Source organism: Scomber scombrus, chromosome 7, assembly GCF_963691925.1.
Source record: "Scomber scombrus chromosome 7, fScoSco1.1, whole genome shotgun sequence".
In the NCBI taxonomy this organism is placed as follows: domain Eukaryota; kingdom Metazoa; phylum Chordata; class Actinopteri; order Scombriformes; family Scombridae; genus Scomber; species Scomber scombrus.
In genome coordinates, this window is record NC_084976.1 from 12,650,817 (window position 1) to 12,675,234 (window position 24,418).

Sequence of the window (24,418 nt, forward strand, 5' to 3'; positions counted from 1 at the left end):
TGCTCTAGTGTGGAAGAAATCAAACAGTTCGGACAAGCTGTCGAATGGGCACCCATGTGAAAAATTAACTATTTTACTTTTGTCCCCATTGAGCGCTGTTTAAATTGCAAATACTTAATTGTTACTATTTAGATTTGTTTGACTTTCAGTGACTGGAAACCTGCAGCATGTTCTACAGAGAATAACTAAAAGATTGTTTTTTTCACAAGCTGATCCTTTTTCAGTTTTTACGATTGAACATTTGTAGCTTTGATTTCTGTAATGTTAATACTTACTGCTTCATGCTTTGTTGTTTCTGACCATAAATACCACATTTTCCTCAGCCAGACTGCAGTGTATCACCAGGCATAAATGCTCAGACGTCTCCTACTGGGGAGCAGCAGGGGCTACAGTCACAAGGTACTCCTCATTGCTGAGGGCTTTTAAAATTTCATGACTATGCTTTGAACTTTAATGTTTGTCCAGACTGTCAAAAAATGTTCTGATCATGACTGATACTATGACATCAATATTTTCTCTCAGTTTCCACATCACCCCAAATTGTTCATTTCCTCAAATTCCAAAAGTACTTGGGTACTTTGGGTTAACAAGCCTTTTTTGTTACCAGATGACTTTATTAACTCAGCAGCAGTGTCTGTTTTCACAGACATGCTAGGATAAAAGCTCAAGCAGAAAAGAAAAAAAAAAATTATAAGACATATCTGCCTTTCAAAAACATCCAAGACATGTTACCCCAAGTTCATAATAGAGTTCAAGACATTCAACCGTGAAGGTTGTCAAGGAGGGAGGTCTGATGTGTGTCTGCATGTATGTGTGTGCATGTTTTGTCTGATAAGGAAGGCCAGAGGCATTTGACCCCTCATAACCTTTGCAGCGTTGGTGGCATTAAGCTGTTTGTGAAGAGAAATACATTTGTCTTCTGCCATGTGTGTGTCAGTCAGATAAGCCCTGACCTCACACATACCTGCACAAGGGTCCTGTCCGTCTCATTCTTTGAGGTGAACTTCAATGCCTTAACAAAACGACTACTTGTGAGAACCTGCATTAACCGTGACGCTGACTCACTTACCAAACACACAGAGATTGGGCTTCCCCTTTCACCTTGAATTGTGCAGGTTTGCATAATAACACCAGCGTGAAAAGGAGAGTGAATCAGTAAAAAAACACTTTATGAGTCTCTCACATACACGCAGACAAACACAGACTCAAAAGAGAATCATGTGAGGCCTTCTTTTCTTTGTGGAGGGTTTGAAAGACTACAGGAATAAACAATATCAGTTATAAACAGATGAATGAGGCCTTCTGGCTGAAGAGGCTTCAGTCCTGTCCTACAGAAAATATTAATCAGAGGTTTAGTGAAGAGAGTCAAATGTGTGTAAAAATGTAAAAAACATCAATCAATATTTCTTCCAAGACAATTATTATGTTGTTACAACACACTGCAGGTTGTCTAGTCTTTGCTAGGTCCAATAAAGAAGTTGGTAGTTAAGTACTAAAAAGGGTCATTTTTGAATAAATAGGGAACGATAAAACAACGTTTCTAAGATGTTTGTTTTTATATCTCAGGATTAGGTGTTTTAAAAAAGCTTCCATCAACAAAAAAAGTGTGCCTGTCTGTGTGTCTTGTGCACAGACACACACACACACACATGCACACACTCTTTCTTTCTCTCACACATTGGGTGTATGTTTTGGCTTGTCCAACGCCCTGGCCCCTCTCCCAGACTCTGGACTGGACCCCAGCTATTACTACTGCAGCCAAATGGGTCAGACCACTGGTTGTGTACCGGTATTGATTTCACACAGCCGACATCACTCGTGTGTTTGAATGTGTGTGTTTAAGTAACAGAAGCCAGAAATTGAGTGACCACGCGCACACACACATATACAAAGACTCACACAAAAGGGTAGCCAGACAGTTTATGTAAACAAGATCTTATGACGTGATTCCCTCAGTGTGGTGAGCTTGTGTGTGTGCGCGCGTGTTTTTGTGTCTCCCAAGACCATTTGACACAGTGTGTTACGATTTCAGCCGGATCAGTGTCAGTGTGTTTGAGTTTCTGTTGAAAGCTAAAATAACAACTGGAGACAGGGGATAGAGACTTCTATTCCAGGATAAACAATTGCCTAACACACACACACACACACACACACACACACACACACACACACACACACACACACACACACACACACACACACACACACACACACACACACACACACACACACACACACACACACACACACACAGAGATGTCAACCTGGAAATGGAAAAAAGATAAATAAAAAGATAGAGACAAGATGGCAGATGGAGAAAGAGAAAAACAAGTGCCAGGGTGCTAAAAATAAATGTCAGTATCAACCGATGTATGTAAAATCCAAAGAGAAAAATATGATTACAAAACCCTCAAGCATGCTTTTGTAACATTTTAAACTACTACTATTGTATGTATGGTGTGCCATTTGGTTTAAATTGATTTATAGCACAAAACAGCAAAAGACTGATGTTCTTCCAAAAGAAACTGAGCTGTTTATCATGACAGATAATTAAAGAAGAAGTAGCAAACTGAACAACTAAAAAGACTCAACATAAAATAAACAACATCCCTGGAATATTGCACTGTAGCTAATACTGAGCCAGTGTAGATTGTAATACAGCAATTCGATGAGAATGAATAATTCTGATGTTTCACAATTTCACTGACAGGAAATGTAAACCAACAAATGACACAAGAAAAACATTAAGTCAAACACCAAACAGAGCACTGATGGGCACACACACACACACACACACACACACACACACACACACACACACACACACACACACACACACACACACACACACACACACACACACACACACACACACACACACACACACACACACACACACACACAAATGCGTACAGACTTTCTCCTGCACACTGAGCTGCGAGTGCTGAGTGATTGTATGACTGTAAATATACACACCTTAAATGTAGATAACTGAAGAGTGACCTGAATGCAGTAAAAGTCTTGTTCCCTCAGATTTCCATTTTTATATTTAAGCATATGGCTTGACTGTTGACCTACAGGAAGCAGTTAAATAAAATCTATTGATTGCTGCAGTACATGGATCTCATCCGCTTAGAGCGAACTCTATGCTAACAAAATGCCTTTAATCTGCAACATCAAAAGACATGTATAGCATGTGAGCTTATAGATACTAATGATAACTTATGAGAACAAGAGCAACATAATTAACCAGAGAAAAGATTGGCCCTGTTCAAGTAACTATGCACTGTTCTGATTCTGCTTCTAAATCACACAGTAATACCAAGAGATTTAAGTCAGAAATGTGACCTAAACTTATCTTTGTATGAATCCCTTCATAACGTATTATCAGAGCATCAAATCAATAGTTATTCACCACTGTTGACCTGCACTGCCATATTTAATCATAGTCAAATTCCATGACAGATTATCTTTCATACAGTAAAAGATTAAGTTTGCATCATTCCTCTTTTGTGCAATACCAGAGGTCAGAATTGGTCAGAATGTTTGGATATTTTATTGAGGGGAGGGGTTGGGGAATATCTAATCCGTATAAGGAGTGTTAACTGTTAAGATCCCTGTGTGTGGGTTGGTGTGTATATTTTGGCAAAAAAACAGCTTGTAAATGAAGCATGTCAGAAATCAAGTCACAAACATGCAAGCAGTACAGCAGTTGGTTCTCCTTTTACTTATCACTAGATCCTAAGTTTGAAATGTTTAACCTTGTAGACTGACATCCTGATGAATAAGAAATGACTGAAAGAGACAGGAGCAAAAGTAAGGTTTTTTGGTCAGTGAAAAAAGCCCCGTTTTCATAATTTGTATCTATCTTTAATAGTACTTTTTTTAAAAGTCTTGCTCTGTTCTGTGTTTCAAAGACTTAATGACATCCCCGGTGATAGCAGCAATATGAACAACTTTTGAACAAATCTTATCAAGCTGAGAGGAAAGATATGTCTTCAAAAACATTCATCTACAGTATATCTCGTGATCCATTAAACGAGAGGGCAACAGTCAAAGTGTTGAATGTGCTAACATTTGAAAAGTACATTTTTAAAGACGTGACATTCAATTCTTTTCAGGGTTCCAAACTGAGGCAAAATGTGCTGTCTTCTTCAACCTCAGCTGAATCTTGACCAGATTCTGTAAAGGTGAAGAGATTCTCAAAGTAAGCCAGAGGGAGAGAGATGAAGAAAGAGAATAAAAGACTACTGCTAGTCACAGAGAGAGGCGTTTTTCAAACACACTGGTTTGAGTTGTGACAAGAACTCGGCCTTATACACAAGCACCCACTCAAATGCATATATACAGTACACACCTCAGTCAGCCACTGTTGAATTCTCGGCGCCGCTGCAAAAATGACTGTGCTTGAAGTAACGTGACATTAACTATGTTAATAACTTGCTCGATTTCAGTTCTTACAGCTAGTTAACCATATAACTTCACTTTTGGCTTCGTTGTAGGCTAGGCCTCATAACACAACCTGCCCCCTCCCTTCATAAGCTACTGAAGTAGGGGGAGGATAAAAGCAGACAACCCAACTCTCCCGCATATTGATAGTGGCTCCTTGACGCCCACAAATGAGCACAATCTCCCGGAATCCGGAGCTAGCGAGCAAGAGCGCGCACAAGAGAGTGACTGCGCGTGTGGGTGTGTGTGTGACAATGTGTGTGAGCACAGTGTCCTGATAGATCTGTGTTGCTGCTTATTAGACCAATCGCACCAAAGTCTTCTAAAGTGTAGGAGCAGTTCACACTACATTAAACTAGAAAGTGTGTGCTACATCCTGCCAAGGTCGGCACGAAGCGCGCTTGCGCACGTATGCACGGCCACAAAAAAAAACGATCGGTTTTCTATTGCTTTTGCGTCATATCAATGATATAATGTCACTGTGTGGATCATTAACCTTGTTGCAGTGTGCTCCCTGGTTCTAGTTAGTGAACTATCAGCTTCTACCTGCTCAGATCTCACAGTCAGCAGTAGGAGATGAGGAGAGCAGCAGCTAGTAGCTATGTATGGAAGCCTAATGATGGTAAAAGTAAAACTGGTAACTACAAAAATAAACCAAGGGTTAGCGAGAAAGTAGCTGTCAGGAGAATGAGACTGGCGGGACACTGCCAAAGACACCAAGAGCTGCCAGCTTGCAAATTGGTACTATGGGAACCAACCCATGGGCATCGGCCTCGAGGACGTCCTACACTAACATATGTGGATGTACTCAAGAAGGATGCAGGAGCGCAAAGTACCATTGAACTGGCCAGATGTATGGAGAATCGGGATGACTGGAAGCAACGATGGAGGGCTCGTCTGAGGACGACCTAGAGATTATTATTATTTATCTTTTGTTTATTGTTCCAACAGCTCAGGTCGATTGAACAACAGAAAATACCTCTTTTTGTGTAGCATACATGTGTATGTTATTTTGTTAAAGGTATCAGACATTAACATTTAATTGTTTTGTTTAAATTATTATTTATAATTTAATATTACTTTAACAACTCAGGGACGTCCATGCAGCAACATGTTGTTTGAGCACTTTTTTGCAATCTTAATTTGAATAATGTTTTGTTTTTGAATGAAGGGTTGGAAATTTAAAAAAATGTTTTATCTGATTCATTGATTATTCAAAAAAATAATCGACTGATTAATCGATTATCAAAATAATTGTTAGTTGCAACCCTATTATTTTTCAAAATTTTCTTCCGGGGGAGCATACCCCCGGACCCCCCTAGTGTTGCTAGGTTACCGACACACAGCACTGCTGCTACAAACATTTCTAGGGGAAACACTGCACCTGACTCAGTTATCTTATTCAGACTAGTCTATCATGATCAACAAGCACCCTTTCTGAAATGTAGATGCACAATGTGAGAAAGTATTTTTGTCCATGTGAAGTTATTTCAAAGTGAATAGACATACTCACAGACAAACCTGCATGCATCCACAAATACCAAACACATAATAATACACAAAGCTTAATATTTTGTAATTTTTCAACATTTTCCCAAAGGTTTGTAAAGAGGCAAGAGTAATAGAAGATGAACATCTATGTCACTGTCAACAAGACAGCAACATGCAAAGCACACAAAAAATGCAACATAAGGAGTACATGTGGAGTTCATCCTGCCTACCTTTCTTTGAGGTAGTCCACCACTCTTTTGAAGTCATCAATGCAATACTCTCTCTTCATGTCCATCAGGACGCTGTCTGAAGCCGACTGCACAGGAACATGAAGGAAGGCGTAGACACGCGGATGATTCAATATCTTTGCCATCTCCTAATGAGACAGATGGTAGAGGGAGAAAGAGAGACAGAGAGAGTAAGAGAAAAAAATGGAAATGGTTAGATTTGTCAAATGTATGTATTTGAGGTGTAATGAGAAACAGATTAAAAAAGGCAAAAAAGGTAACATTATCGTATATGTATATAAATGTGTGTGTATCCTGACAACTATGGATCATGTACTTGTGTGTTTGTCTGTGTGTATGCGTATCTTTAAAATAATCAATTTTGCATTGCATTGAAAACCTGTGAGAACATTTCAGTGTTGTGAGGACATTTTGGCCAGTCCTCACTACTTCAGAGCATTTTGAGGTTTAAGACTTAAGAAGAAGGGTATAGGTTCAATTTAGACATTTAGTTGCAGTGGTTCATGTTATGGTAAGGTTATGAGGCTGGGGAATGTTTAATTTCAACAAGTGTCCTCACAAGGATATAAGGACAAACGTGTGTGTAACATTTGTCCAGTTAAAATCTGTGTTCAAAATTTCAAAGTGAGAAAAGTCCTGCTGTTTTCTTTTATACACAACGTTTGCGGAAAAACTAGTGAAGTGATGAAGTACAGACTTACAAACAAGATGCATCACGAATAATTAAAATAAAGCTGAACAAACTGCATATACCAATTGAGACCAGTTTTAGTATCATGCTTCGACATATAACTGCACAAAAATGATCAAATTAGAAAAAAAATGTGTTGACTTCAATTTATATCTACTTGTATAGAGCCGCTGTATATATTTTTAAGGAATAGAAAAAAAGCAGAAATCATCTATAAGTTCTCTAAAAAGTAATTATTTTGTTGAGCAAATATTGTATTATATAGCATTTAGTCTACCAGTGATAGTGGACAAACCCAGGACAAAAAGGCAGACATTCTTAACAAGTGGTGTCCATTAGCCCTGACTTACATGAACCTGAAGCAGAAATATGAAATGTTATTATTGTGACTATAAGGTTTAGTGAATCCAAATGCACTAAAAGAAGCAGCAAAAACGGCTCTGGTGAATGATAGCTACCAGCTTTTAATAAAATAAAGGTTCCATTAACATTCTTGCTCCTCTCTGCATGCTTTTCACTTCAGACCTTCTACAATAGACGGCCTCCTTCTCTCATTTTTTAATTTGTCTTTTATTTATTGGGAAAAGAAAAGAAAGCAGCTCAGATAATTCATCGTGTACCCACTAAGGTCTTAAGTCCAAAGAGTCAAGGCTGTTTAGGTAGGGGTTCTTTATATCTGAAAAGTCAAGAGCTTTTACGGAAGCATGCAGATCCACCTCTAAGATGAAAATGGTGAAGGAGAAAAGGAAGATATATGAAATCTCAGTAAGGATTTCTGGCCACTCCGTACCTTTCTGATTTCACTAAAAAAGCTATAGAAATGCTTGGGGTATGGTACGTGCTTGCCATAATTTCTGCAGATAGTTTTTAGACAGAATACAGGAGGCATGTTTTAAGTATAGTGCTCTTTTGTTAAGAAATGAAAAGATTGTGAACTTGATTTAAAATAAAGCCGATATTCATTGATGTTGTCCAGTGCATTACAGGTAATGAAGGAAAAACAGTGATGGTGAAGTTATGAGACATTAAACAACTGCATTGCTCTCATTTCCATGTGTTTACATAAGTGTTCTCATACTAAATGATGTGGCTGACACAAGGGTTTGTCCACCCTCCCAGATTCATCCAGTCAAGATGATGCTACTGAGAGCACATACGTTTTATGAATATCTGATAGACAGTATACCATTTTTCATATTGATTAATAAGGAGAAAATGGAATGTCATCATTAACATTTAATATATATTTACATCTTTGCCCTAGATTATAAGCTATAGATTGTGCGTCATTAGAAATGTGCTTCATGTAGTCAAAGCATATGTCTCAGTGTCAAAAAGGGAACTGAATGAGTTTTTACAGTAACAACACAGGACTTTGTTACGTCTTTTTTGTTGCAGCTTTTAAACATTTACCAAGAACTGCAAGAATGACATTCTTTATTGTTGTTTTTTTATTTAATACAGCACATTCATTGGGAGCTGGCAAGTTCATTTTTTCCCTATTTTAATTTCCACAAGAAAGACCTGGAGAGACCACAGATGTCAGATGTTTCTGATGGACATAATCAGGATGCTATCATTACCATGCTAATCACCACAAGAAGCAGAGAGAGGAAAAAGAGAGGGGAGGAAGAAATGATTTAATGATTTCCTAGAAGAATGTGCTGATTGCAGTCCGTCTTCTCATTAAGATCTATTGTAGGATGTTGTTTGCTTCATACACAGGCACAAAAGCGTGTGTGTGCATGCACATACACACACGCACACAAGACACAGCTCAGTTGCAGCGCACCACAGGGGGTTGACCACTGGAAGCTCTAAATTAGAAAGAATTAATTTGGTTGGAAAATGGAGCTTGATTGGTGACAGAAATCATCTGTATGGTGTGAGTGGAGAGAGAGAGAGAGAGAGAGAGAGAGAGAGAGAGAGAGAGAGAGAGAGAGAGAGAGAGAGAGAGAGAGAGAGAGAGAGAGAGAGAGAGAGAGAGAGAGAAAGAGAGAGAAAATGGGTGAAAGAAAACACACTAAGGAACATGTATTAATCTGTATTTGAAATGTTTTTGTGAACGAATACTAGCTTGTTTGATTGTGTGCCAATCAATGTGTTATTTTAGAGAGTTCTTCTAAGCTACAAGTGTAAATGGTGTGTGGAATTTATTTGAACATTTTTGTGTGAAGCCTTTTAGTCCACAATCAAAGATTTACAGAATATTAAACAATGACAAAGAGCCATGTCCAAGTCGGTGGTCTAGAGGAAAACTGTTTATAAAAAGTAAATCAAACTAAATTTATATATTGTACCGCCAGAGGAAAATATTGTTTTAATGACAATGCTCTTTGAGTTTTAAGCCATACACCGTACAAATGGTTGATGAAAACACTGGATACTTTTCTTTGTGTTGCCAACATCAAGCACTTTCTCTTTGTCAAGGCCTTCATCCATGCATTACTATACATACACACACACTATACACATACACACGATAAATGGCATATTAATCGCACATTTTTAATTTTTTTCTAAATGTACTTTAAAGGGATATTTTTCAAGTTTTTAATACTCTTATTTACATAGGAGAGGATATATATGCTTGCTTGATGCAAATGTATGTTTATTATTATTGAAACGATCCAGAACAATGAAATAGTGCATGTTCCAAAAATCTGCTGTCAGTTATGATCAGTTAGGAACTAGTTACATTACTCACACACACTTTTGGTGAATGGGAGGACGTCTCTCTGTATCAGCTGTATGTTTGGCCAGGTATTTGAGACTGGACGTACTCTGCTTGTTATCCAAAACGTTACTGCTGCATCGCTTCCTTATTTCCAAACTACAGGCAGGTACAAGGTTCAAACAGAAAGTCCTAACGTTAATCACGCGTTAAAATTGTGTGGAAATTAATTTTTGTTAGTGTGTTAACTTTGACAGCCCTAATATATATATTTATTTATATGTGCGTGTGTGTAGCTCAGTGTTTCCGAGGTAGCGGGTGTTTCCAGAGTGTATATGTGTGTGTATACTATCGGAAACACTGAGCTGTGCACACTTGGACTAACATTAGCTACTTTCACTAAATTATGCTAATACAGCAAGTATAGTTATCAAGTAACATTAAACTTACAGACTATATTCAACTTGGTAGAGCAGCAGATGAGCCAATGGTCAATTAACCCACATGGCAGACATCACAGCTACTGTAAGCACAATTAGTGCCAGGGCCTGAATTTAACGAATGAGACCATATCGACTTAATGAAAACAATGATCGACCCAGTATTTTTTTGGATAGGAGTCTATGGGAGCCAGAGATTTTTTGAAGACAGCATTTAGTAACAATGCACTTTAAGGGGGGTGTGTGTGTGTGTGTTTGTGTGTGTGTGTGTGTGTGTGTGTGTGTACTAGTATTATGCATAGTAATAGTCTCACTAGATTTGCCATTAATGATAACTCCCAGATGACCGCAATCTAGCCCACAAATTGTGTGTGTGTGTGTGTGTGTGTGTGTGTGTGTGTGTGTGTGTGTGTGTGTGTGTGTGTGTGTATACCGGGAGGGTGAACGGGGTCTCAACAGATGGCATGCTGGTTTGAGTAGCAGGGCACTGCTGATGGCAACTGGGGATTAATCTATAAGGGGAGGACTTTTCATTCACACAAGCCATTTATCATGTGTGAGTGTGTATTAGTCTGACAGAGTGCATCCCATCCTCCAATGATTATACAGTACACTGATATGAATCTCTCTTGTTACTGATCCCTGTGGAGTTGAGGCCTTTTCAATGTTTGACTGCTGCTGACAGACAGTTTAGTGAGTCTGAAGTGAAAATGATGCTGTGATAAAGAAGATATCTCACAGCAGTACGTAGTGGTAAAAATTAAAGTGCTGCTTTAATGCCTTCACTCCTGGGTGGATGAACTATTCAGCTCAAAGCATAATTCAATGTGCTTAAAGAAACCAATCAAAATGTTGTCTGTTTTTGGGTTTTTTTATCAGTCTTGACAGTGTTTAAAGCAGTATAATATTCTTTCTTACTCTTTGTGTCACTTTTTCCTTCCCCCCACCGGGGCCTATCTTTCTCATTCAGACAAACAGACACACAATCCTTTCATCTTGGATTGATCAGCTCAGATAGACACATGAACCAGAAAGGATCTATCTTAACTGGCTTAGCTCAAAGCATCTGATATCTACCCCCTCAAATCAGATAGGACAGAAAAGAACATATATGGAAAAAGAGAGCAAGCATAGATAAAAGGTAGTTTGGCTTCAAGCAACCTCAATGAGGGACGACACCCTCTTATTTCACACTGCCTCCCCCTTATTTCTAAAGACAAAACGTATTCTCAGTGAATTTTGTGTTTTACACTCCTTTGGAATATTCTGTATGATGATTTTTTCTGTTGCTCTCTCTTTTGTCTTTCCTGTCCTTCTATCCTCCCACACTTGCGTGCAGGTGGAATGCAGTGGATGGAAAAAAAAAAAGAAAAGTTTCTCGCAGACCTAAAGAGTTTGCAGACACTGATCAAGGAGTAACTGCTATTTTTTTCTATGTATGTTAAGTCATCTCTATTTGTGTTGCTAATGACTACAAATAAATTATTATCGAAATGTCAGTAATACTGTAAAGAATATTGAATAAAATCAGTAAAACATGCATCAACACTTTACTTCGGACCATGATCTGAAATCCCACAGAAAGTCACATCCAAACTAATATGCAGAAACCTTCAAGTGCCATTCACTTTGAGACTGCCCTAAAAATATAACTTCACATATTCTGATATTATTAGTCATGACAAAGTTCAATATAAGTTGGTCTGTCTGAACCTGTGTAAATACTGATGTTTTCATCATAATACACTATGTAGTATATCTATAAAGCTTTATTGAAGCAATACAGAAAGACACAGTGACACTGACATCAAAACACCCCTGGAGATCACAAATATAAGTGTTTGTGGATTTCTACTTGTGTCTGTGTATGTGTATATTAAGGAATTAATAACCTAAACACTCTAATATGCATAAATGAATACCAATATCCATTTTTCACAGCAACTGACATTTCCAGTACTATAGAAATATGCCCATGACTTGGTAGCAACTGTGAATCCAAACAATGAATCTGGCACCAGAGAAAAGAGAGTGCACAATATGAAATATGAGAAATAATAGAAACACTTCAAGAAATGTACCATGAACCTTTGATGAAATAAGTAAATCAAAGTGCTTATCACTTGTGCAGGACAAAAACACCTTCTGACAATACAGTCAATAACTTCTTAAATGCTTTGTTTTTTTTCAGAGTATGTCTTGAGTGAGTGGTACACACAGTGGGAAAATGACAAAATGAAGTACTATTGAAAGAGTACTACAACACTTTTGTCAGAGAATGACATGACAACAACCTTGATGTGGAGGAGCTACCCACAGCAGGAAAACATTTAAGTAAGAATTGTTTGGGTAGACATATTTTACTTGCTATTTGTGATATTTTCAAAGTTGAAATGGTTGAGAGTTTTCTGAATTTGCAGCTTCACACCTGTTTGTGCCCTGCATTAATTCCTATTAATTATAAATGCATATTATACTAACTGCTACAGTAGTGCACTGCCAATATGAGTATGGTGTGCACTATTACATTTATATGTAGTATGGAATGGATGGACTTAATCTGAATGCACCGTAACAATACAGCTGGATTCCCACAAGCAGACAAAAAGGGTTCAAGTGAGAGTTGTGAAGCACAGCCAGCACAGGTAGCACCAAATTGCATTCACACACATACATGGGTCAATGATGTATAAGGATTTACAACAACTCAATTTTAGAATAATAAAAACAAGCATATCTAATGCAGTAGTTCAAACATTCAGAATGCTGTGTACCTGAAGATCCATAATATAAATTTGAAATTAAGTGATTTTAGTGGGTTTTTCAAGATTAATTGGCACTGGCCTTAAAAAAAGTCATGTGGTGCGACCATGATTCATCTTGAAATAAATTAATTTACTTAACATGCTTCACATCTTTTTTTACAAGCTTTCAGTAATATAAAGTGTTTGGAAACAAAGTATTTGCTTTTTTTTTTTTTTTTTTTTTTTAATTTTTGTAAATGATGATCTTTTATTTATATAAGATATTTCAAGATGAATCATGGTCGCACCACATGACTTTTTTTAAGGCCAGTGCCAATTAATCTTGAAATACCCACTAAAATCACTTTCACATTGTAATATGAATTTTCAGGTACACAACATTCTGAATGTTTGAACTACTGCATTAGATATGCTTGTTTTTATTATTCTAAAATTGAGTTGTTGAAAATCCTTATACGTCATTGACCCACACATACACATACACATACACATATACACAAACCCACACTTACTGTAGTATTAACATTCTTCACCCAGGGGAGCGAGTAGAGAAAATGATTCTAGAAGCCGTTCCCAGGATAATAAGTTAGGTCCCATTTGGTGGGAACTGTATTCAGCAGCAGACAGAGAAACTAAGCTACCTTTTTATTATACTGTACATTTCAAACACTTAAGGCTGCACTTGATTTTCCCTAGAGGGTATACAAAGCTCATAGCACCTCACACAGTGCAGATGAAATCTATGGAATGCACAATGAAAGGGAAATTAAGTGTATCTGTAGCAGTGGAACATCATGTAGTATGTGAGCACCATCTGCTTTGAACTGAAAAAATAAAAATAAAAATAAAATAAAATTACACAGTCAGAGCTGTTACTACTGCAGTTGCCGTATTATGATGATGTAATTCAAACACTAAGGCTAGTCTTAAACAAAAAACACAGCAAAGCTAAAAAGCCTGAAACCACTATATTAATAAATTACATGATTACATGAACAAACTGCACATAATTCAATTCAATCGTTGCAGTCCTTATTTTTTTCGTCCTTGGCAGGCCAGAAAAAATTGGTTGAAGCAACGACAAAAGGCCAAACAAAGAAGACTCCTGAAATGCCCAGCTTCAAATTGGCAGTCTGCATTTAAATCTCCATTTTTCAAAACTCACAATTCACCGTAATCATTCAGAAAACATAATTCAATGCAGCCAGTCAAGAGTCATAATTTCGAGGCATAGCTTTACTGTGAGCATTCATTTGGTGTCGGGTCCTCACACAATGCTACATTAGGCCTCTAATGTGAAGAGGCTCCCAAAGGTGTCATTAGAATGAAAATGGTCTGAGAGGGTGTGTCTAAGTGTGTGCCCATACAGCTGTGCTTCTGTGCATACTGAGTGTGGACACTTGGGCCTGGGTATGAAAAATACCAGCCGAAACTAAGGATGGAGTTTCCCCTTCATTGAAAGTATTTGGTAGTTTGTCAGCCTTCCAAAAGGCCCAGTGGGAGTCAGTGATGTGTGTTCCTTTCACACATCTCTCACTGAATCTGGCTAGCTGACAAAAAGGCACTAAACAAAAAGAGGAAGAAAAATTACAGGTTATGCCTGTCCCATGTCACACAGTAACTTTTAACAGCACTATAGCACTCTTGTTTTTCTGCCTGTATTTAAAAGATCCTATTTTGGAATTAGGAATTCATATCTCAGGCTATTAATCTAACTTTCCAGTGCATACACCAGATTTCAAGTGACTTAATATTATTTAAAAAGCAATTTATTATAATAGTTCAAATTTTGAGTTAATAAAGCTGAGCAAAATGTTAAGTTAAATCAGAAAAGCTTACAATGTATCACCATTATTACACAGAGCTGACTGTGAGGAGAGTGTGAGCGGTATATCTGATGTATCTCTGGTCCACTGAGATGAGCTCTGAGGTGGATATTTAATGGACAACTGCAGTTTCATCCATCTCAGCCTGACTGATTGCTACATACAAGGAGACTACTTTCACACCTCATTTGCTGACTCTGCTTGCATGCTAGATTCAATCACACACACACAGGCTTGCACATACATAGGCATCTGCATGTGCGCGCACACACACACTTGATGATGATCAGATGACCTATTGTTGCACCTTAGACAGCCGCTTAGCAATTCATAGATAGATGTTCAGACGGATAGATACAAATTCTGTGCTTGAAATATGAAGTGCAACGATAAAAAATGTCAGCAAGAAAGATGAACAAAAGAGTAGTACTGTTAAAAGACATTTTTACTTGCAACTACTGCAAAAGAAACTACCGATGGTACAATGCAATCAACTAAAATGTCAGAGACTAGTGGCCTATGAGAAGTGATTGGGCCTTTAACTGCTCCAATCAGCAAATGGTGATATGAGGCTGTCTACATCTGCCAGAAAAAATAGGCTGCACATAGGAGGAAACTGTGTGTTCTTGTTTGTCGGCTAGAGACACGGCAAAAAGCGTTGATCTGTGTGTGTAAGAGGGTTTGGAGAGGAGTGATCTTTTAGGGGGAAGTGAAGAGGTTACTTGGCCTTTTCAGCTCCAATCACAGCCATTCGGTATGATGCTGTTATACTCCATAAGTGCTGGTGTTCTTCAAAAGAAAGGACAGCGGGGTATAATTTGGCCTTTACTTAGGATGAAGGGTAAACCTACTTCGGAGATTTGGCCCTCATCATCATCACTCTGTTCATATTGCTGTGATTACCATCATCATGTGAACAATTGGAGGGAAGAGATGGACGAATCAGTACATGAAGAGTAATTAGAAGGAAAAGAACTAGACTTATCAGGTGTGAAAAGATTGGAAAAATAAAAGAGTGAGAAGAAGAATATGATGAATTACAGAGAAGAAATACCTGGGATGAGTAAGGGAAGGACAATAAGGATCAGGGAGAGAAACAGCAAGATCAAACAAGAGGAAGAAACAAAATAACTTTGGCTCTAAATAACTGTCAGTATAGAGAAAGTTTACAAGTAGGACAAGAAAGAGAAATAGGAAAGTGGGAAGGAGAAGAAGCAAGTGTTGAAGAGGGGGTGGAAGGGGAGAGGAGAAAGGAGGGAAGAGGATAAAAGGGTAAATGGGGGACAGGAGCAACAAAAGACAATGATAAGTTAAAGAAGAGCACTCTTATCTTTTCTTATGTAGGTTAATTGACTGAGGAATTAAAGCAAAAAAAAAAGAAGATATAATTCAATTCAATGCATGGACATTAACAATAAAAGGGCCGGTAGCATATGAAATGATTCTTAACATACACACACAGAGACCAAGCTAGTGTGTCACCCTAGCATATTTCTAATTATCAGTTAATTGTTATTCCCTATCATTAGGAGGGTGGTTTTTTAATTGTAATGTAGCCAAGCAGAAAGCCTACCTATACATGTGGGGGACAATTAGCCACCTCCATTAACCCCTGGTTAATTACAACCTCCATTGCTGCTTCCCACAGCACTTTTCCCACTCCTCTTTACCCCTCATCTCTATCCCCGGGCCTTCATCCCCATTTTTTTCATTTCTGCCCTCATTTCATTCATCTATGATCTCCAATCATCCTTGATTGTTTGATTTAAAAGTATATTTGTTGTGAACTTTTTTCTTTTTTTTTGACTTAAAAGTTTTGCCTCACTTTATTTTTCTAGGTTACTGTTCCCCATTTCAGCCCTCTATGTCATCCCTTCCTCCATGAATTTCCTTAGGGATGAGACAGGGATTGACAAAAGGAAAGCAACATTTCTGTAATATATATACATACTATCACCTAATTACAAATGAGTGTTGACACCAAGCACTAAATACAATCAAAATAATACAATCTCTGACCCAAATTCACTAATTCCTTATACATTATTTGCATTTATTTTCTTAAATTGCCACCTCTACTGTTTCAAATGTAAACACAATCACAGCCTTACTACTGAAGTTGGTGAGACCCTGCCATACATCTATAGTTGGTCTACATTGTCACACAGAAGGAAAACATAAAGAAATAAAGAAATACATATACACACAAATAAATAAATAAACTTGTGTTGCACCCGTTTTAACAGATTAATCTCTGGTCGTTAACAAAGACTCCAGGCAGCAGTGCAGTCCCGTACATACCACTGCTTAACTATATAATTACATTATATTCCTAAATTTAAAAAAACAACTTCTCTTGTTTGCCCACACATACGCTCTTTCTATTTCTCCCTCTTGCTTGCACTTGAATTATATAAACACCTATATAACAGAGAACAAAGATACAAAAGACTGTTTTGATTTGGTGTGTGATAAGGGTGTACCTTCTCCCTTGTCAGATCCTACTATCTCAATTTCATTGAATATTAATTGTATTTACTGACAACGCTGTGGCAGACAAGCGTGACCACAAAACTAACACTCTAATGTTTCTAAGCTTTTATCCATTAGCTTTATTTATCCACATAATTCAGACAAATAAAGCTAATCTGTTAGTAGATCTATTCCCTGCTTTATATGCCCAATTTTGCATTTTAGTTTCCCCTTTCTCATCTCTCTCCACTATAATGTGCTGTCTGAAAGTAGAGGCCGTTTATTGCCTATTGTCCACTGATGATGGAGAATGGTGATAATGTGTGATTATATGTTGTTACCCTAACACTTTTAGAAATCATACATTTAAAAAAAAAAGAAGAAGAAGATTGACAGAGAAGAAAAAGCGAAGAAAAAAAGAGAGAACAATTTAATTTATAGCATGTCAGACAGACAGAAACAGACACATGTGATGCACAGAGGGAGACGAAGAGAGAAAGAGAGATGATAACAATGTCCATTGTTCCATTAGGGAAGACAATAATGACTGATAAAATGAGGTTGCTAAAGAGGACACAATGGTCCTTAATTGACTCATTAGGGGAAGAAGAGAATCAACTGCTCTAATGAATGGAGTATGAGTAGTGCGGCTAAACTGCTTGCTAAGCAAAACAGAAAGCCATTTAGTTTATTAAATCTAGACAAAGCAATACTATTTGTTCCCTGGAAGGGATACAACACGAGGCTATAGAGACAAAAACAAAAAGGTTAAAAAAAAGCCTACTTCAGCTTGCTTACAATGTGGACTAATCTACATATTTTTGTTGTGTTAATGGCTGATCCAGTAACATCTTTGATGGTACCTTTGAGTATAGTGTGTTACACATGTTTATGATGGTTTGTTTGTGACTGTGTATTGTACATACCTCCAGGTGTTCCAGGATATAAGGTGGGTTGGTCATACCCAGCCTGAGCATGGCTCCTTCAGGGATCTCCTCCACCAGTCTCCACAGCAGTGTGGGCAGGTCTGTGCCGATGTCTCTACCATAGGCTCCTGTGTCTTCACTGGTCAACCAGATCTCACACACTCCCTCTGGACACAAAAAACACAAAAACAAATATACCTTGTTAATACAAATTATCTCAATTAAATACAATTTCCTCAAAAATCTCAACACTGCTAAATTATCTATAGCATTTTCACATCAACAAAAAGCACTCCGGCCACACTTGATATTAAATAACAGTACACAACCCATAATAAATTGATTTTTAAAAACAAACTATTTCTAATGATTTGGTTCAAAACTGCTTTTGAATGATCACTGTCAAGCTCTGTCATGAACTTTAAAAAGAGCCCACACACTTACTCTATGCATAATGCATACATAACTATTATGGTAACTATCATACACATACTACAATACCCAAGAGGGCATTATATGCTGTGACTATAGCTACTGTTACACTAAGGGGAATCTCACATTTACATTTCAGTAATTGAATTCAAAATAACACAACTTACTCTAGGTAGTGAATCTAAAGCATGGAGGCTGAAACCTGTAAGTGCTATCTGATTGGCCAGTTACCTGTGCTGTTTTCTCGTCACATTAAGACCCCCTGAGACAGAGTTCACCGTCCTGAGCAGCTGATTCAGAATTCAACTGCTTTAAACCAAGATCAACATAAACTTAATTCTGGCATATTAAATTTCCATCAGTCAACTCTCACTCCCCTCTCATTCACAGCCACTATGTTTTCCAGCTATACAGAGCTCATTATGCTAATAGTGAACAAGCGCAAAACGGATGTTCTTTGTATTTAACGATTGAGTCAAATTAGCTAAATATCTGAAAAATAGTAAAAATCCTGCAAACTTTAGGCTGACAACAGCCAGCCCCTCCTCTCTACCATAAGTACAGCAGTGAGTCTGACGAGCAGCAGCAGAGGGAGGAGGGCAGAGGAGAGGATGAATAATGCCTCAGAGCTGTTAACCAGTTTATTGTTCAAGACCTGCAGCCTTTCTAAACAGTCGGAGGAGACTGAGGGCTTTAGCCATTAATCAGTTCACAGTAAGAACGTTTATTCTGATGGTCCCGGAGATAAGGTCTGATGGTTTTGATTAGTCATTTACATATTTAAAAAAAAGCTAAAAACTGGTTGTTACAAACAAGTTTATAATAAAAATAATTATAATAATGATGATTCTTTATTGTAGGGAATGCTGTAAACCTTAGTGCTTTATTAGAACAAAAAAAGTCAATCTAAATACATCAATTATCAACTTCACACCTGTAATAATGAAATGACCAGTTCTTGAATTATTTCAGCCACAACAAACAAATGATGATCTTTTTTCGAACCATAGCAATTAAGTGTATTGTTATCGGCCATGTATTTCAATATCGGTGTACGTTTTCTGTGTAGAGGCTTTTCACAGCAGAACGGCGTTTCATGCCGTACTGCTGTGAAAAGTTCCTATAAATTAACACACGCACATGCGCGCGCACACACGTGTGTGTACACACACACACACACACCCACACACACACACACACAGAGAGAGTCTGGAACAATTCTATGGCTGTTTTAAGTCATTCCACTGCTGATGTGCGCAGTTATGGATCCCGGTGTCATGTTAATGAAGAAATCATGATGAACACACATGTATTCAGGTTTCAGCTATTATCTAAACAGTAAAACAGTAGTGAGATCAAAATCATAATAAACGGATAAACAGTAGAAAATGTATTGTGATAGCAGTTTTTGTCCATTTGCCAAACCTGACATACACAACTCCCCTTCCATGGCAGCAGCTTCTCTGAGGTATTATTGTTTTATTACTGTTAGCAGTCTCTTGTCATTGCCTTAATGCTCCAAGGATTCAACAGAACCCAGATCATGACAGTCACTGACAAGTATTAAAAATACCCATCTTATAAACATGCATTCCAGGAAAGTGAAGGTCAAATACAGCAAGAGGGGACTATCTACCAGCTTCATGCTAAAATAGAGCAATGCTCACTGCTAGGACTTAATGATCTAACTGTCATTTGGCTGCAGGTCTGGAAATGGCTGTCTTCTTAAGCTATGTGTTAAGACATATCATATCATGCAGGCACATACAAATACATTTGCACTTGCAAGGGCGCGAGTACACACACACAAACACATGGTAAAACACACAACCGCCATTATCATTAGCTGTGCAGAGACAGACAGAAAGATGCATGTGGTCATTCGGAGAGTAAAGATGGTGTGTGGCTAATTGGAGAGTTTGTATATGTGTGTGTGTGTGTGTGTGTGTGTTTGTGTGTATAAGAGAGAGAGAGAGAGAGAGAGAGAGAGAGAGAGAGAGAGAGAGAGAGAGAGAGAGAGAGAGAGGGAGAGAGAAATTGTGTGTTTAAAGGCGTGCATGGACCGGATAGATTAAAGATGATGACAGCATAATTGTCCAGAGTGAAAGAGTTTCCAAAGCTCATCATTGTTGACATTAGGAGGCACTAATGACTTCTGGAGCCAGCCACGTCTAAAGACACCATCAAAAACATCCATCAATCACACATGATCAAATCTAAAGGCTAATACACTATATTAAAGAATGCATTTATAATAAGGATATTATTTTCATTTGCTTCAGTATGCAATTCATTAAAAAACATAGTCCACCTTGGTCCAATACTCAAAAATAGTCTACTTCATTAAATGTTCTTTATCATTCACTAACTTAATCAATTTATTTTACAAAGGAACATGTTTCAGCAATGCCTGCCTTTAAAGACAAAGATAAGAGCTACCCGCCTACTGTTGGCCAGGCTAGCATCACCTGGAGGTCAGGCTTAATGCATACGCATGTTATCATCAGCTACCACAACCGTCTCAGTTTAGCAGCATTAACACTGTGGTTGATTTCATGCAGTATATTTTCTCCATAATCTGTCTCTTTTTTCCTTTAGTTTTTATAGCCTAAAGAGAGGTGGTGACAGCAAATTCCTAGCGTTACCTTGTTTGGGCTAAATAAAACCAATCCCTATGCCAAGGTCACACCCTCGCCTGCATCATCTACATCCCAGGAGTGGATGCATTCCTGCAACCACCCCACCAGAGGCATCGGTTTCTACGTCACGGCTTTGTCCCGCAATATTGCTGGCCAAGAGGTTTCTTAGTAAAGGGCTAGACCTGCATTAACTTGGCATAGGAGCTAAACGGGTTCCTTTCAAAACAACATTCCAGTGATTCAACTCACATTATGCTGCCAAGCGAGTAAGACGCGTGCGTTGTCAGATATTAAATAGCTTTTGAGATTCCTGTGTTAATTATATTTTGAACAGGGGGGCGTTATGGAAAAGACACACATCTCCCCATCAACTCAATAACCTGCCCAGTAATTTGCCCCTTTGGCCTGCCTTGGTCCCTTTTGCATTAGTTTTGCCAGTGGTGTTATTGTTGGCTGAAGGCAGAGAGAAGGTGGCCGTTCCATCAGGAAATATTTCTTCTATCTTCTCTATCTGCTTTGACAAACGCTGCACAGCTGTTTCCTCTGGTTTTGGTATGTGTGCAGCGAGAGGTGCAGGGCTGAAATGTTTCCATGTGAGGCATGTAAAGATTACTACATCGTGTTTAATTGTAAAGAGTTGAAAAAACTTTAGTACCAGAGAATTAGCAGGGTGAAAACTGTAAATACAATATGAATCAGTATCATATTACGAAAAACTAATATTTGTCATCAGTGAAAAGCTTTAATTCATTGTGGTCTAGTAAATATGTGGTTGCTGAAATGTTCTTGAGCAAGCAAATCTCTAAAGGGAATTGTTTTATAGCTGATCCTAACCTTTGACATCAATGTCAAAATGAGACAAATAAAGAACAAGTTTAACATATTAGTAGAACATGATTATTGATAATGTGCTATTGTTATTAAAAAATTATAATGTTTAGTCCCACTCAAATAAAACATGGGCCTACTCTCTGAAGTTTCCACCCTGCTTGGACCTGCGTGTGCTCAGAACAAACCATTAACCTAACCTCTTGTTTCCATGTTGCTTTATGATGCAGTTTGATGTCAGAACAGTTATACACAAGGGTGGACAGCGGGAGACTTTTCCTGAAAGCTATTAACATTCACTGAACTCTGACACAGCAGTGTACAGACAGCACAGGGAGGAGTGAACAAAACAGCAGATGGAAAGGTGGCAGGAGCGAGAGATATTAAATATGGGGATATAAAGAGCAGGACCTGCCTTGTTTAAGGTTAGAGCCTTCAGCGGTGAGACTATAGATAGATAGAGAGACACAGACCGAGAGAGCGTGCCCAAGAGGAAACAGCTTTGTGTATGTCTAAGCTGCATTTGTCTTTGTCCAAGAATAACACCATCAGCACACTTGACAAATGCCATACACATAAAACTATCATCACTTCAACACTCTGCCAAATACTTGTTCGGTGTGTGTCTGTGTGTATAGTGCTAGTTATTTAAACTGAACTGAAAAGAATAGATGATTATATTTATGTGTGTCTACATGATGAACTCAGATCAAAACCCGCATCCAGGTACTGTATGTTTTGTTAATAAGTCAACAAGCCTAAATCTATGTGGATATATTATGTTTAAAAAAAGCACAGTAAAAATAAGAAGACAAATAAATAAATAAATAAATAAATAAATAAATAAATAGACAAACAACTCAATGTCTACTAATAGAGTTCAAGGAGATGAAAAACATCTTTTGAGCCTGGGAAGAATTTATCATAATAATGAGAGTGACTGTTAAACAAGCCAGTAGACATAATCATAACCAAAATACTGTGATGACTATGTCTACTGGCTTGTTTTACAGTCAACAAATGAAATAATAATTTCAACAATGAGCAGAAGTGACAGATTTTATTATTGTTGCTTCCTGTGTTTTAATAAAGAACTGGATATCATACAGGAAGCTGAAGTCAAACCATTTCCACCAAAAAGCAGTATGAACATCTTATCAGATGCAGCTCTATATTGATCATCATTATAGGCAAATAAAGATTTCAGTTCCATTAATGCACTGTCACATAATATTCATACTTGTTTCCATGTAGAATTGCTGCTCACACAGGCAAAAAGCTGCAAAACTTACCACCACACTATACAATTGCAGACTTCTATATATCATTATGCTGTTTACATATATAATTTCTTATGACCCTCCCGGTTCCACCTCTGGATTAAAGGATGAGAAGAGTGGGAGGAGAAAAAAAAAAGAGGGCTTTGAAGGGGCTGCTTTGAAGAAGCATGACAGAACCAATTGATTCAGGTGATTGGGAGCTTTAGTAAAAGCCAGTGTTGAAATGGTAAAATGGTCTTAAATCATAAATGAGACACACAAGCGGCACAACATGACCACACATTTTCATGTCATGCTTGTTTCTATTAGTTGGAGCATGCTGGCTCGAATTACCTTCAATATCACACACATAAAAAAACAAATGTCAAATGACTGAATATCACACTGGATGTTTAAGTGTTGGAAACACAGTAGTGTGAAACTGCTACTTTTTTCAAAAATGAATATTATTCTTGCTATTATAGATGTGAGAAATATCAGAAAAAATACTTTCTCTGGATGAAAAAACAAAACAAAACAAAAACAAAAAGCATACACTGCCAGTCAAAAGTTTGGACACAATCATTGACTTGAATAAGAAAGAAATGGTACTGTACATTAATACTACATGGTTAATGTAATTATCCATGAGACTTTCATGGATGAGGTTGATATTACAACTTTAGAATAACACTGTGTTGAACACTGTGCATAATTGTTAACTGTTGTTTACAGAAAAGGTCTTTAGCCGAATGATTCGTTTTTTTATTGCACCTGTGGCCACAAGCATTGTCAACATAAACAGGGTATAATGACATTTGGTCATTTTGTTTTCTCAACCGTGTCTAATGTGTTTGTTTTTCGTGACTTCTTTTGTGACTGCATGACCAAAGATCAGCCTCCCATGTAAAGGGCATTCACCAAGAAAGAGGCAGACAGACAGAGATTTAAGTTTATGCTTGTGACATTTACATGAATTCTGTATTAATTTGTTCAGCTTTTAAAGCAAAACATCAACAATACTCATGGTTTGACTAATCAGAATTAGCTCTTATTGCGAAGAGGGATCCTCACAGTTTTACAGACAGGGTCAGTAGCTCCATCATCTCTTCATGCTTGTTTTCTGACTGACTAACTTTGACCATCTCCACCACTGTGTATGTATACCCACAAGAAGACTATCATGTATGTGGTTAAATGCATGCTTGCAACTCTGTGTGCTTGCATGTATGCTGTAAATGTGTTTGTGTGTGTGTGTGTGTGTGTGTGTGTATGTGT

General features: G+C 37.8%; 1 protein-coding gene across 1 annotated transcript in view; it reads right to left on the bottom strand.

Moving 5' to 3' along the window:
- The window catches only part of cdkal1 (CDK5 regulatory subunit associated protein 1-like 1), a 252,024-nt gene that overhangs the window by 91,586 nt on the left and 136,020 nt on the right, over positions 1–24,418 (bottom strand). The window contains exons 9-10 of the mRNA XM_062422643.1: positions 17,983–18,149; positions 6,171–6,316 (exon numbers count right to left, since the gene is read on the bottom strand). Of these exons, the coding sequence (XP_062278627.1) occupies positions 6,171–6,316; positions 17,983–18,149 (313 nt within the window). The remainder of the gene's footprint in view (positions 1–6,170; positions 6,317–17,982; positions 18,150–24,418) is intronic.